At 49.1% G+C, this 14,501-nt stretch overlaps 1 protein-coding gene across 1 annotated transcript; it reads left to right on the forward strand.

Annotated features, from left to right (window-relative positions):
- Window positions 1-1,371: 1,371 nt before the first annotated feature.
- On the forward strand, window positions 1,372-14,075 carry DRD3 (dopamine receptor D3). The gene is made up of 6 exons (XM_009987846.2): window positions 1,372-1,653; window positions 8,987-9,099; window positions 10,317-10,459; window positions 11,616-11,812; window positions 12,700-13,045; window positions 13,879-14,075. The coding sequence occupies exons 1-6, from the start codon at window positions 1,372-1,374 to the stop codon at window positions 14,073-14,075; spliced, it is 1,278 nt and encodes a 425-aa protein (XP_009986148.1).
- Window positions 14,076-14,501: the final 426 nt, after the last annotated feature.

Genomic DNA, 14,501 nt, shown 5'->3' on the forward strand with positions numbered 1-14,501 from the left:
TCAGGGGCAGGCAGAAGAAAGATAGAGAAGGTGAGACAAGCACAGGCACTTTCAAACAGCACATATGCCATAAGAGATTGTTTCACCTCTGTCCTGAGGGATCTGTGTTCACGGGACAGAGGGAAGTTCAGTTTCCATCTCATCTAGCCCTTGTCCTCTCCCAACTACAAAGCAGCAGGGCTAAGTGACACCAGTTTTAAGGATGAATGTATGCCAAGGGGCTGGAGCGATTCATACCTATGGCACGGCTAGTCTTCCAGGAGCGTGTGCATCACTGTTCAAGGGATGAGGTGGAACAAGGAGTAATGTTTATACCATCAACATTGCAACGTTTTGTCCTTGCCTTTCGTACCTGTCATATTGATGACGAGTTCAGCGATGGAAGCACTGGCAAAGAAAGGAAAAAAAAATGGATACAAGCGATTAAATGTCACAGAACAACCCTAGGACAGCAGCCTTCACATACCTGGAAAAAATCCTCCTCCTCCTAGATCAAGGAAGGGTAGGTTCTTGAGCACAATCATGAAGCCATTGTGAGAAAAAGAAACGCAGAGTACGCTGCAAGCATCCTTCCATTATTGCATCCCAAATGACAAGCTGATTTTGCTCTTCAGCGCAGGAAGCAGGTCTTCAGGCCAGGCACGGGAAACACAGGGCACAATAGGGATGAAACGGGGGCAGCGCTGACAGCCAGGCGTTGGCAAGGCAGGCAGGGCTGAAGCGGAGCGTCGTTTGAGCAGAAGGCCTGGGACAGAAAGATGTTGCAGGAAAAGTGTTGCAGTAGCTGGTGCTTGCTGCCAGGCAGCCGGGGTTCAAGAGGCTACTTGAGCGTTGCAGGTGCCGTCTCTCTGCCAGGCTGCTGAGCACTGGAGTGTGTGAAGTTATTGAAGAGATTTTTTTTGACGAGGGAAGGGGGAAGGTCCTTCCCAGAAGAAAAGACACTAGTGCCAAGCTTCTGGCCAAGCCTTACTTTGGGTAAATGCGTTGGGTCTTCCTCAGCACTACAAGCTGTTGTCTGTCAGGCTGCGCTCTTGCCCGGCTGACTTGTACTGGGGTATGACTTTGATGCATCTTAAACCCTTGCCACTTTCCGTACAGCAGTACTGGTTGGTACGATGCACCTTTCAGATGCGCACAGGAGGTGAAATCTTGCATTCCTCTCTTGGCTTAGATTTGATGAAAAATCCAAGCAAGACTCTAAGCAAAACTCTGCCTATGTATGGGCAGGAAAAAAGACCTCTATAATTGCCTGGAAGTAGCATTCTTAAAGGATGTATGAAAGTCATACACCGTCCACAAAGGTACTGTTCTCCACAATTATTGCAGAGCCCTGATTTTCACTCATCTCTTTCTCTTTGCAGCAGCATGCCCATGGCGCTCTTCGCAAGAACTGTCAGTCATCCTAACACCACTGACCCCATTCCCTGTGGGGCAGACAACATTACAGAGCCTGACCTGCCACACTCACATGCCTACTACGCCCTCTGCTACAGTATCCTGATTTTGGCCATCATCTTTGGGAATGTGCTGGTCTGCTTAGCCGTGCTGAGGGAGCGCACCTTGCAAACCACAACAAACTACCTTGTGGTGAGCCTGGCGGTGGCGGACTTGCTGGTGGCTACTTTGGTGATGCCATGGGTGGTGTACCTAGAGGTGAGTATATCTCAGAATCATAGAATGTTTAGGTTGGAAGGGACCTTAAGGATCATCTAGTTCCAACCCCTCTGCCATGGGCAGGGACACCTTCCCCTAGATCAGGTTGCTCAAAGCCTCACCCAACCTGGCCTTGAACACTTCCAGGGATGGGGCAGCCACAACTTCTCTGGGCAACCTGTTCCAGTTCTTCCAGTGCTTCACTACCCTCATTGTAAAAAAATTTTTCTATATATCTAATCTAAATCTACCCTCTTTTAGTTTAAAGCCATTATCCCTTGCTCTATCACTACATGTCTTTGTAAAAAGTCCCTCTCCAGCTTTCTTGTAGGCCCCTTTAGGTACTGGAAGGCTGCTAGAAGGTCTCCTCAGAGCCTTCTCTTCTCCAGGCTGAACAATGCCAACTCCCTCAGCCTGTCTTCATAGGAGAGGTGCTCCAGCCCTCAGATCATCTTCATGGCCTTGCTCTGGACCAGCTCCAACAGCTCCATGTCCTTCTTATGTTGGGGCCGCAGAGCTGAATGTAAATTCTCCAGGTGAGGTCTCGTGAGAGCAGAGCAGAAGGGCAGAATCACCTCCCTTGACCTGATGGCCACACTTCTTTTGATGCAGCCCAGGACACGGTTGGCTTTCTGGGCTGCAAGTGCACATTGCCGGCTCATGTTGAGCTTCTTGTCAACCAGGAAACCATCGCTGTAGGAAACGTTAGCAGAACTGAACTGCAGTATGAGCTCACTGGCATTAATGCATGCTCTCAGGATAGGCCAGCTCTGGCACAGATAAAGTCCGTTCATATTTTAACCCCCCCAGCTAGCTCTTGGGCAATTGTGGGGTGCATGGCAGCCCACAATTCTATACAGGTGGCCCTCGTAGGCTGGACGCATGCCAGACAAACACACCACAGTCCCACCCTTCAGCAGATGCCCTGAGCCTTGCTCCTTCTGGCAGAGCACGGCCTCTCTGAGCTTGAATAGCAGCCAGGCTACAGCCAGTGAGGTAGATTGTGGGTTCTGATGTGCTAGTACCACTTTCATGTGAGCATCCTTGAAGCTGAGTCCATCAGCCAGAAGGGTGGCCAGCGAGCACCGTGGTGATTCAGGAATGACGGGGGAGGTAATAGAGTGGAAGTACCTTATAGGAACTCATCTTAGAGCCCAGTTCAGTCCCTGCTCCTGCTGGCCAGAAAACAAGCCAGGGCAGTCAAATCCTCATCTCCTGCAGAGTTTAACAGCCTTAACGTTCATGATGTTAGGTCATCTCCAAGCAACATTCCCCAAGCTGGCTGAAAAAGAGGTGAAGCTGAAGAACATGCTCCAAAATCTCTTGAAGTCATGTGAGCATTTTCGTAATAACTTCAAAGGACTCATCAAGCCCTTGGGGTCTTATTCTCCATTTCCTGATCTTTGCACATTGGCTGGTGTAAAAATGTACTGGCATGACCGTGCACGGTATGGACAACACCACCAGATATAGGGCAGCAAAGATGGAAACCAAATTCCCCCCCACTGCGGCAAAATCCTGAATTATTGAAGCCACTTCTGGAGCAAATATTTTTACAAAAGTAAATACGTGAAGGTATGCTGCAGCTGACGTTTTTCATCTGTTCTCTTCAGCATTTTTACACTAATTCACAAAAATTGGTAGGTCTAGAAAAATCAGAGTGAACATGTGCCAGCTGTAAGCTTTCAGCTGAGCCCTAGTACCTGTTCTCATGCTAACAGAGACAGAATAAGCCTCTGAGCCATGATCTTGCTGAAGCCACGTGCTCTTTCTGTAAGGCGCAAGCCGGGATCTGGCTGAAGGATAGGGCTTCAGCTGCCCACCTTCGGCTGACCTCCTTCCTGCAAAATGAAGCAGAAGCAGAGAGGGATTTTGACTTGCGCGTATGGACTGCGCAGTGCCCGAACAGAAAGTAGGACAAGACAGGACAACATCAGCAAATGCCAGACCTGCTATGCAGGTACAAGGAGATTTGACCAAGTAGCAGAGGACCGGCTGTGGCAGACGGCCCTCCTCTGCCACCAGAGCGCATTGCACAGGCAACACAGCTCTGAGCTTTGGCACTCAGCCTGGGCATTTCCCTTGTGTTGATCCAAGTGGCTCTCCCAAACCGTACCCACTGCAGTCTCAGCAAGGCTACAATTAGAGAAATTAGGGGTTTCCTCTGTGTATAAGCATATTAATAAGGGCGTTGGTGGTTAATTACTTATGTATAGCATCGCTGTGGAGTGAAAGAACAAAGAGAGCACCATGATACCTCATGTGTGATCACATTCCTAATGAAGTCAGCAGCAACATTTAGACTAATCTGTGTGGAGCGGTCGTGGAGCTGGCCTGCAGGATGTGTACAGCCCCATTGTGTTACATCCAATGACTAAAAAGCAAGAAATAAGTGGGGGGTGGGGCAGGAAGCCATCCCATCAAGACAGAATTAGACTCTGAGATTTGGTTGCAACTAAAAAGTACTATTAAAAGTCAAATTTTATTTCAGACTGGAATAGTTCATCACCTCAAGCATCTTTCAGTCTTTAATGAAATCATGGTATGATTTGCATTAGAAAAGACTTAGCACTTACTCTTGCTGTGGGCAGGGTGGGACTGAGGCACGTCTGTGAAGCAGCCTCTGCCCTCATGCCGTACTGTGGCCACAGTTTGTGAGCATCACAGTAGGTCCATCCCCTAGATGCGTTTGTAGATCCATTCAAGATTCATTTCCATCTCTGGAGCTTGGAGGATCAAAGTAGCTGATCCAAGAGTCACCTGAACAACAAGGAGAAGAACCCACACTCATCCCAAACCCAACCTGCCACTCCCAGCATTGCGCAATATCTCCTAGAGAACTAGGCTATAGGACTCCAGCAAGATTAAGATTTAAAAAACAGTCCAAAAAAGCCCCAAAGTTGTTTAGATATTTGCTGCTGTTTATGGATCAACGATGCTATCAATGAAGCGGAAATGGCATCATGCTTCAGTACACTATGGGCCTGGAAATCGCCAAGAAATCATTCAGTCCCCAAAACCCTGTAAGATACCTATTCATCTGCTGAATGTTTTGCCAAAGCAGACATCTGAAACCTGGCTATTATTTATGGAGAAGCTAAAGGTGGATGAATACCTCAGATTTAAATGTCACTTGTGAACTTTGTGCTTTACACTCAGTTTTTAGAGCCATCTGTGGCCTGGACCTTCTCCACAAAATTTGTCATATTATCAATCACATAAACTAGAACTGTCTCTTTCTGAGAAGTCTTTTGTGAAGGCTGTGACAGAGCAACAATAGGAACATTTTATAACCTCAAAATCCTCATCTCCAGCTAATGAAGTTGCTGGCACAAAAATGCTAGTCAGCACTATGTCTAGTGATCTTTTGGGGTCAGTGGATAGGTCTAATATACCAGTACCGCTTCCCCAGTTCTTTACTGGTCTCTGATGCTGTGGCTGGTGTGACTCCTGAAGCTCACAAAGGTTTCCAAGACAGTGGCATTAGGGTATCCTGCCTCCTGGAGTTTGATGGCGTTAAATACAGTCAATGTATAAATGGAGGAGGACATATAGCAGCATGGCCCGTAGCATCCTTCTCAGTCTTCTCACAATATCCAGTTCTACCTCCAAAGGGAAAAAATCTTCAGGAGACGATTGTCACCGAGGCCTAGTCTGCAGCTCCGTTCATAGCATTTGAGAGGAGTAAGGGTGTCTTCTCCTCTGTGGCTCTCACACTGGAGCAGCAAGCCCTACAATTGCTGTTTGAGCTCAAGGAGCTCACCAAGCCCCCCTCAAAGGGAGGACAGGCAACTGCGTCACTGCAGCTCTGCAGTTTGTCACTTGTCAGTGGGCCAGACCGCACACATGCTCTTGGTTACTCTTGCCGTGCAAAAGTGTAAGCAGCCGTTTCGCAGCTGTGGGGAGCTAATGGCACCCCCAAGGAGAACGCTCTCTTAAACACAAACCATTAAAGCAAGCCTGCTTAGATGCACCGCTGCTTGCAACGCCTGTCGTCACCTGATGCAACTTCGTGTTCGCGCTTTAGTCTTTCCCATCCAAGTACTCCTCAACACGGTGTCATTATACAAATCTGATTTACAGAGATTCTTTTAGTTGTTGCTAAGGATTCAGGAGAGTGACGGATTTGAGTAAGTTTATGAATGCACAATGTTTGGGTTTTTTTTTAATGGAAGACTTCCTATAGGGTTGGAAAGTTAAAAATATTAGAACTGCAATTTTGTGGATAAAGCAGACTGGTCACCAAGAAAGATGAGGTGAGAGCCTGACCTGAATAGTTTATAGGGAGCTTTAGCATTGTCTCCGACGGAGTCAGGATTTCATCCTGGACTCTATTCCCACTTCTGCCACACACACACTGAGTGGTAATGTGAGATCATATGAGCTCATCTCACTGTGGTTTGCCCTCATCAGCTGTAAGAGAATAATATTTGACCATCCACCTCACCCAGGCAGTTGTGAGGATTCATTCAATTAATACCCGAGATGTGCTTTGAGATTCCTGGACAAAAGGCACCAGAGGGATAAAGAACAGGTACCCTGCCAGCACATGAAAACCAGAAGCACACACCAGCAAGTTCTAGCTGCTGTAGCAAAGATGAGTGGAACAGAGCAATAAAAGAAAGAGCAGAAATAGAATTAAAAAAATGATGAACGAGGCCTTTAATAAAAAGGCTCATCTTCATTGTTAAATTCTGGCATAAATTCTGGGTGCGCACAACCCCCAGGTAAATATTAACTACTTCGTTGACTTCAGCAGAGCTACTGCCCATTTTTGGGCACCACCAGTTGTGGCTGGTGGAAGTCAGGATGGGCTTTAAGCCCAAACGTTTTGATCTGTCAAGCTACAGCTTAGTATGCAGGTGGTGTGATCCGAATGCATCATCCTGAGAGGGTTCACTTCAGAGCCATTCCCACCACCACCACCTTCATTTTTAATGGTTCCCATTCCCAGTGCTTCTCTTCAGTCTTAGTGTTTGAACGTGCTCAGGACCTTGGAAACTCCCTCACTTAAGTGCTCGCACATCTGCTGGGCTAGCGGCATCTGGCTTTCATGCCAACACCTGGCACCAGGTCCTAGTGAAATATTCTTCAGACTCCACAGATCACACAGACACTGCATTGCATTTTGTCTCAGACTGCAGAAACACCCCTTACTGGGTCCCACTGCAAAGGCTTCCAGCATTTATAATTTTTTTTTATGTTTTGAGGTGGCCAAGCATGTCTCAAAATCTGCAACTAAAGCAAAAAGTGTGGTATTTCTTTGAAAACTGAACCTACCTATTAAGATCCCAAATTTCAGAGGAGCAGCCTTCAGTTTGCACATCTTGTAGCCCACCTTATTGTGCAGAAAAACTCAAAGGCGTTTTTTTTTTCTTTGCTTGCTTTTTTTAAAGAAAAGTATCAGAGAACTGAAGATGGAAGCACAGTTCCCTACTGCATTTTGCAAGCCAGTTGCCATTTCTCTCCCCAGCATTCATTCAGCGTCAGGGGGTCTAAGGAAGACCGCCTCGTTCACTACTTGACTTCTGACATGTAGCAGCTGGGTCCAGCAAAGAACATCCTAAAGACGCAGCTCACCTCAGCAAGTTTCTGTGCCCATGTGCAGGAAAGCTGGCGTGACCAAAACATCTGAATTTCTCAGGATTATTTCTTAAAGAACCCTGAAAACAGCCCTCACAGAGTGAACTCTGTGTTTATACAAGTGCTTCTCTCTGCAGGGAGCTGCATCCTTCCTAAGCGTCAACACTTGCTGCAGGGTTGGCTTTAGAAGCCAAGCTTACTTGTGGCACCCTCTCCAGCCTGGTCTGTGATGGGTACTTTTGAGTAGGTCTTGAAAACCTCCAAGGGTGGAGCCTGCACAGGCTCACCACACAACCAGTTCCACTGCCTCACTGTCCCCATGGTCAGAAAGTTTGCCTTCATAACCGGTTTGAACCTTTCTTCTTTCAGCTTATGCCCGTGACCCGTTGTTCGCCCACCACGCACTGCTGCAAAAAACCTGGCTCCATCTTCTTGGTAACCTGGCTCCAACCTTCTTAATGACCTCCCACTCGGCACTGGGGGATTGCTGTTAGGTGCCCCCCAAAGCTGCCTCTTCTCCAGGCTGAACAAGCCCTGTTTCCTTAGCTGCTCCTCACCAGACAAGTCCTCCAGCCCCCAGGGGCTGGCTGTCTTGGTGACCCTCCGCTGAACTCGCTCCAGTCTATCGATGTTTTAACTGTGCTAGTGCCCAAAAAGCAGATGCAGTACTCCAGATATGGTCTAAACATAAGCAGAGAGACCAGGAACTAGTGCCAGTTCCTGATAGCTTCCCAGGGTCCAGCTGAACCAGCAGGATCTACAGGCTTGAAGGCTAAAATCTCTCCAAATTCTCTAAAATCTCTCTAAATTCTCTCTTGAAGGTAACTCTCTCCAAGCAAGGACTTTCCTCCCTTTTTCTCTCCTGCCCTCCTTCTCCAACTGCCACAACATTAGACTTGTTCACTGTACTCATCCAACGGGCTTGTCTCATGGAGGGCAAGCTGCCTCCTTGGTCATCTCCTCCTACATGGAGCGAGTGCTGAGGCAGACCACCTCGCTCGGAGTCAGGCTGTCATCCCATCCCCGAGAAGAGCAATGCCACACGGTGCTTGGAGCATACTGTAAAGCAAAAAGGTCATAGTCAAAAACATGATGGTTGGGCCATAAACCGTGTTTCTCCATCACAAAGATCTGCCACAGCTAAGCTTTCATGATTACACAATTAAAAATTCAAACCAACCAGAACAATAGCTCGACATGGTAGCAAACCAAACCCCTTTATCCAAACAGCTTGTGAGTTCTTACTCAGATCTAATAATCAAAATCCGTAACTGAGATAAGAATCTCCGATTGGAGAAGCCTCAGGTCTCAGGTCCCTGTTTCATACATAAATGCATAAAATTTGCAGCACTTTTCCAGCTGACTGCCTGCAGACAACTCCAGCAGCTAAGCTGAGAAATACTTTCAGCCCTAAGATTTTCTCAGGTAATCCTTAATCAAAGGCTATATACAGCGATATCAAATTTCATTCGATTTATCATGCTGGGCCTTAAGGAATGGGATAGCTGCTACCTATTTCTTCACCCTGCCTCCTTCTGTAAGAGTAACTAAAGGACTGAAAATCAAGGTGTGGATCCTTCTCCGTGACCTACTACTGAGGCAACATAAATGCCTCAGTTTCCCTCTGTGCATCACAGTGGACATGAACTCACCTGGCTGTTGAGATACTCGGAGAAGAGCACCTCCTTGTACGTAACTTACCAGGGCTGAGTGCAGAACAAGGCTGACAGTTTTGTGGTTGCTGGTGCAGGTGACTGGAGGAGTCTGGACTTTCAGCCGCATCTGTTGCGATATCTTCGTCACCATGGATGTGATGATGTGCACAGCCAGCATTTTAAACCTCTGCGCTATCAGCATCGACAGGTGAGAGCCAACAGCATCCAGGGGGATCATCTGGGGATGGGGTCGGCCCCGTACCCAAGTGTGGCAGGGATAAGGATGTGGGATTTGCATAGGCAGCGTCGGTGTCTTCAGGAACATAAACTTCCATGCAAGCCTGTCACTGCCACTACTGCTGTTAATATGGCTCTGCCCACCACGTGCTAGATGTTGGTGCTTAATAAAAGGGCAGAGGGACAGAAGTGATAGGGCATCACCAGTAGGTAGTCAATCACATTCTTGTGCTTTTTGAAGGCAGGAACCAGAATTGGTCATCTAATTCCCATTGAGTCTCAAAGAAGGTTTCTCCTTCTGGAGACCTCACTCAGGAAGTTTTAATAAACAAAATCCTGCCATATATAAGGAGGGGTGAAGATTATTGCTGCGTAATCTTCATCCTCACCCTGGTGTTCTGCATCTTAAAACTGAGCCTATTCTAAGCAACGCTGAGGGCTGGGAGCCAAGACCTCGGCACACGTGATGCTGTCAAGACCGAGGAGTGGGGGAAGGAAAAAACACTGCAGGCTGTGCCTCTGCAATGTGTGGTTCAGCGGTAACCGTACGAAGCAGCTCTGGATGCTGGGTTGGTCCCATTGTTCCTCCACGGCAGTCTTTATCCCCCTTTCAGTTCGGTTCCATCTGCAAGGAGCAGCCCCTGGGCTATCCTCAAGACGAGGCCTTCCAAATCCCAGGCTTGGCGAGCTGCATCCCCTGGGGCACCGCGGCCGCAGAAGACTCTGGACTCTCACCCGTGGGCAATGCTCTGGCTGTCAGCGAGGCCGACACTGGTGCAGGTGGCTGAGGGAGGCAGAGCGTAGCAGACAGTGGTTGCTCCAGAGCCTGCTCTTTCCCAGCAGTGCACATATAACTGTAGGGCCTTGAGGGATGGGGGTTTCCTGGGGTTTCTAGATCCATCCCAAATCTTGCAGCTTCATAGTGCCAGCGGTTCTGCAGGGCATTTCTCTGCAGCACTGCCAACTAACTCTGATTTCTCCTGTTCCTCCCCACAACGCTCTGCTTACCATTTCTACAAAATGCTGATACCATCATCTGATCTTCTCTCCTTTCCTCTCCCGTTTCTTCACCATGTTCATCATCACGTTCCCTACGTGGCTTTCATTTCTCCTTTTAAAACCTGGTCCTTTTCCTTTTCCTCCTTCCATTCTTACGTCTCCTCTTTCTGGAGCTGGTTTGGTCTGCAGATACACGGCAGTGGTGAAACCAGTTCAGTACCAGTACAGCACTGGGCAGAGCTCCTGCAGGAGGGTCTCTCTCATGATTGTGATTGTCTGGATGCTGGCGTTTGCAGTGTCATGCCCTCTCCTCTTCGGCTTCAATACTACAGGTAGGTGACATCCCGAAGAACAGCGCACAGGGAGAGGTTGGAAACGGAGCTGCCCTGTGTCATTTAACACAGGTCATTTAACTGCGCCTAGGTCATTTAACGTAGGGCCTGCAGACTTTTCAAGTTCCAGGAAACTTTAGGGAACTGGAAAGGACACTATGAAGGATGAGAAATATCGCCAGTGCTGGAGAACAGATACGCGCTTGTCTCTGCACTTGCCATTTGCTCGGGCAGACACTGACTGTTGCTCTGAGGACAGACCTGCCTGCTTTGCTGCCAAATCAATGCCTGTCAAAGTGTCCAGGTCTACAGATTCCCCCCCCCCAATCACCCTGCGCACACAGAGCAGATCTCTGGATGTGCAGCACTTACAGCACACACATTGGGTTTACTGAATCTCGCCCATATCAACAGGTCCAGACACCCAGTTTTAAGTCTAACACAAGACTTCTACACAGCAAGGATTGCATATTGGCATGGCTTGTGAGAAGCCTCCATCCCTAGCAGTCTGCTTCCTCACCTAATACCTAGAGCAGAGCAAACTATTTAGCCTCCTCCTTGGAAGCAGGTTGGTCTTCCTCGTTCCCCTCACCTCGGGCAGCCTATTTTCACTGGAGGCAGAAAGACAGGGGAGCTTTCCTTCCCTTGAGCCACAGGCAGAAGTACTCTGCTCCCCATCCATCCTCTGTGCAGTGCGTGAGGCGGGAAGGGGATGGGGGAGGGAAGTGCTGCTCTACCCTACTGCCTGGTCCAGACAGGTGGGGGTGAAGGCACACTTCTGCATCTGGGCGGCTCAGAGGGTGTCAGAGGAGTAGGAGAAAGGACAAAGTGAGAAAAGATCCTCTGAGAAGGGATGGGAATAGACGTGAGGGAAGAGGGCAGAGCTGTTGGCCAGAAGAGCAGGTAGATGCATGTTGGGTCATGCCGGGTGGCCCTAGGTAGAGTCCATTTTAAGCAACTGTTAGATGAGTGGGTAGACCACAGTATAATTTGCAACAACAGAGGTGACAGGAGATACCTGTACTCCTTAGACTGCCTTTGTCCCTTGGCCACCTTTCAACTTGCGTTGCCAACGCACCAGAGCCTCCACGTAATAAACCGAAGCAGCTCAGCCGCTCCTTTCTCCCTCTCTCTCTCTCTCTTTTCACCTCCCCAGGGGATCCCAGTGTCTGTTCCATATCCAACCCTATTTTCGTCATCTACTCCTCTTTGGTGTCCTTCTACCTCCCCTTCATGGTGACCCTGCTGCTCTATGTCCGGATTTACCTGGTGCTAAGACAAAGGCAGAAGAAGCGAACCCTGACGCGGCAGGGCAGCCACAGCGCCAGCACCAAGCCTGGTTATGCGCACGAAGTAAGAGCCATGTGAATGCAGTAGGAGCTGCCAAAAAGGACAGGCAGCTGTCAGCCCTTCTCCCCAAAGGGTCAAAGCGCAGAACAGAAAGCATAGAAAAGGACACAGCATGTTTTCGTCCCATCCATCACTCATACACTATGATATTCGAGATGCAGGAGCTCCCGTTAAATCAATTTCAGCCCTCTAGAAAGAGGATACCCCTTGTGTACCTCTGCTCTCTAGAACCAGGCAACTAGAAAAGAGCATGGCCTATTTCAATATTTCTTCAGAGCAGTGCTTTCTCAGCCGTGCACAAGTCTGGCTAATTTCTTCATTTGTTGATTTTAATATCTTCATTTATTGATTTTTGCTCTATGAAGTTTCATTCTCAGGGCTTCACAGGCTTTAACCTAGATTATTTTTAAAAAAACCCTCTTCATGTGACAAACCAAAGAGGTCAAATTGCTCATGGTGCATGGAGCATTTGTTCCACTGACCTTTCTAGATGAAATATCTGCAACCATGGGAACCAGGACGATGGTTTGAAAGGGATCGCCTGGTCATGCGTATCTACTTGTTTTCCCCATTTTCTTACAGTGAAGCTACATTTTAAAAGGGTAGGGATGTTGAGGGGAGCAAGGCCAACACAAACATACAAGTGAAAGCTTAGCAGAGGTGGTGTTTCAGGTCTTCTTCTTCTCATGCTTCTCCTTGGTGGGATGGAGGCAGAGAGTTGTCTGGTGCTGGTTCACCCCTCTGATAAGCCAAGGTCAGTCCAGAGGGTACAGTGCAAACCTAAGAAGCAAGTGGGGCTAAGGTTGATTCCTACCACTTTCCTCATCATCCTTTGCCCCAACGAACGGCTTGGATGGTTGTCAGGTCCTCTGTGGCATCTTCTTTTGCAGGAACACACGGAGAAAAAAGCTTTGCCAAACAGATGCCAAGGGACCATTTCCTCCTGTCTCCCGCTCAAGTGCTCAGGCCAGGAGATGTCTACCAAAAGGAAGCTGCTGACTGTCTTCAGCCTGCAGCGGTACCGCAGCTTCTGCCACGAGGCATCCCTCACCAGGACACCGGGAAAGACGCAACACAACAGGCTGGAGGAGAGAAGAAAGAGTATGAAGCCAGGACTGGAGGTACGGCGGCTCAGCAACGGCAGAACCATCAGCTCTTTGAAGCTAGCGCACCAGCAGCCCCGGCTGATCCAGCTGCGGGAGAGGAAGGCTACACAGATGCTGGCTATTGTCCTGGGTGAGTGGGAGCCACTCTGCCTAGTGGGGTGCAAGGGGTGATGGTTTGGGAGTTGCAAGAGCAAGGAATCTCCTAAAACAGTATTGAGACTCAAGAAACACAAGCCAGGCCCCGACTTCAGCTGTCACTGCTTCACAAACTCAGGAGAGACAACGGCAGGATCGAAGGGAATGCTCTCAGATGTTGAGAGCCGCGTAGGTTAGTGTTTGATTTGCTACGTTTTGTTTTAAATCAGTGGCCAACAAGCCCTGCTAGAGAAAGCAACAGCCAACATCTTTGCTTTCCCTTTTCCTTTATTATTATGAATAAAGCTGGAACAATCCTAAGTTTCCATACACGCTGCAGCTCTGAGCTCCAGATACAGAAGGGGAAACTGAGGCAAGGAGCAGCAGAGGAACCTGCTCATAGATCTGGGTACAAAAGCCAGGAGACTGCATCCCCAGTCACCTGCCGTGGTCACCAGACACTCTGCTTCCCCTCATTAACTCAGCACTAGCAGGGAAATAGTGCAGACCTCATCACAACTGATTAAACCAGCTAAGGCAGCAGTAGTCTTTCCCTCTAAGTTGCGGCCACTGGCTTTTGTCTGTGGCCAGGCCACTTCTGAAGCCCCATCCATACATCCATCCGTTCACACAACTGATCCCAAGGAGCCTGCGCTTTTGCCAAGTCCCTCTGCATCAGAAATAGCCGTCACCTTCAGTGTTTATCAAATGTAGACAAGTGCATGGAAATAGCAAGAGGATGGAGGGAGAGGGCACAGGTGCAGGCCCCTTTCCAAGCAGTTGCTGCTCTGAAGTCACGGGTTGTTTTCTCCCTCTCTGTAAACCCAGGGGCATTCATAGTCTGCTGGCTGCCGTTCTTCTTGATTCACATCCTCAACGCCCACTGCCCGTCCTGCCGTGTGCCCCCCGGGCTCTACAGTGCCAGCACCTGGCTTGGCTATGTCAACAGTGCCCTCAACCCCATCATCTACACAACCTTCAACACCGACTTCCGCAAAGCCTTCCTCAAGATCCTTTGCCGCTGACCGCCGGGACGGCACCGGGCTGCACGGGGGGTGGTTTGCAGCAAGACTTCTGGGCTGGGGACATGGCGGGGGGCCCTGACCTCCCTCTGCTTTACACGCTATGGAGAGCAATGTGCTCCCCTTGGCTATGAGCGGCGGTGCTGCTGTGACATAGTCATTGCCAGCAGCCAGGGACCTTCTGCACCAGAGGGAAGAGCAGGAACATGTCCCACTCGCACGTCTGGCTGCCCACACTGAGCCTCAACGTTCCTGCTTAGGAGAGGACAAGTGCTCCCCACTTCTGGGTATGGAGGGAGGGAGAGAAGATGCATAGGCGCACCAGTAAGTCCCTCAGTTCTGGGCACCATAGCACTGAGGCAGACCCAGGTGTGCGGTGGAAGATCAGCCACCGCATCGTGCTGCTCCTGGGAGCTGTCGGGCTCGCCA

The sequence above is a fragment of the Tauraco erythrolophus genome, chromosome 1 (genome assembly GCF_009769465.1).
Source record: "Tauraco erythrolophus isolate bTauEry1 chromosome 1, bTauEry1.pri, whole genome shotgun sequence".
NCBI classification, from domain to species: domain Eukaryota; kingdom Metazoa; phylum Chordata; class Aves; order Musophagiformes; family Musophagidae; genus Tauraco; species Tauraco erythrolophus.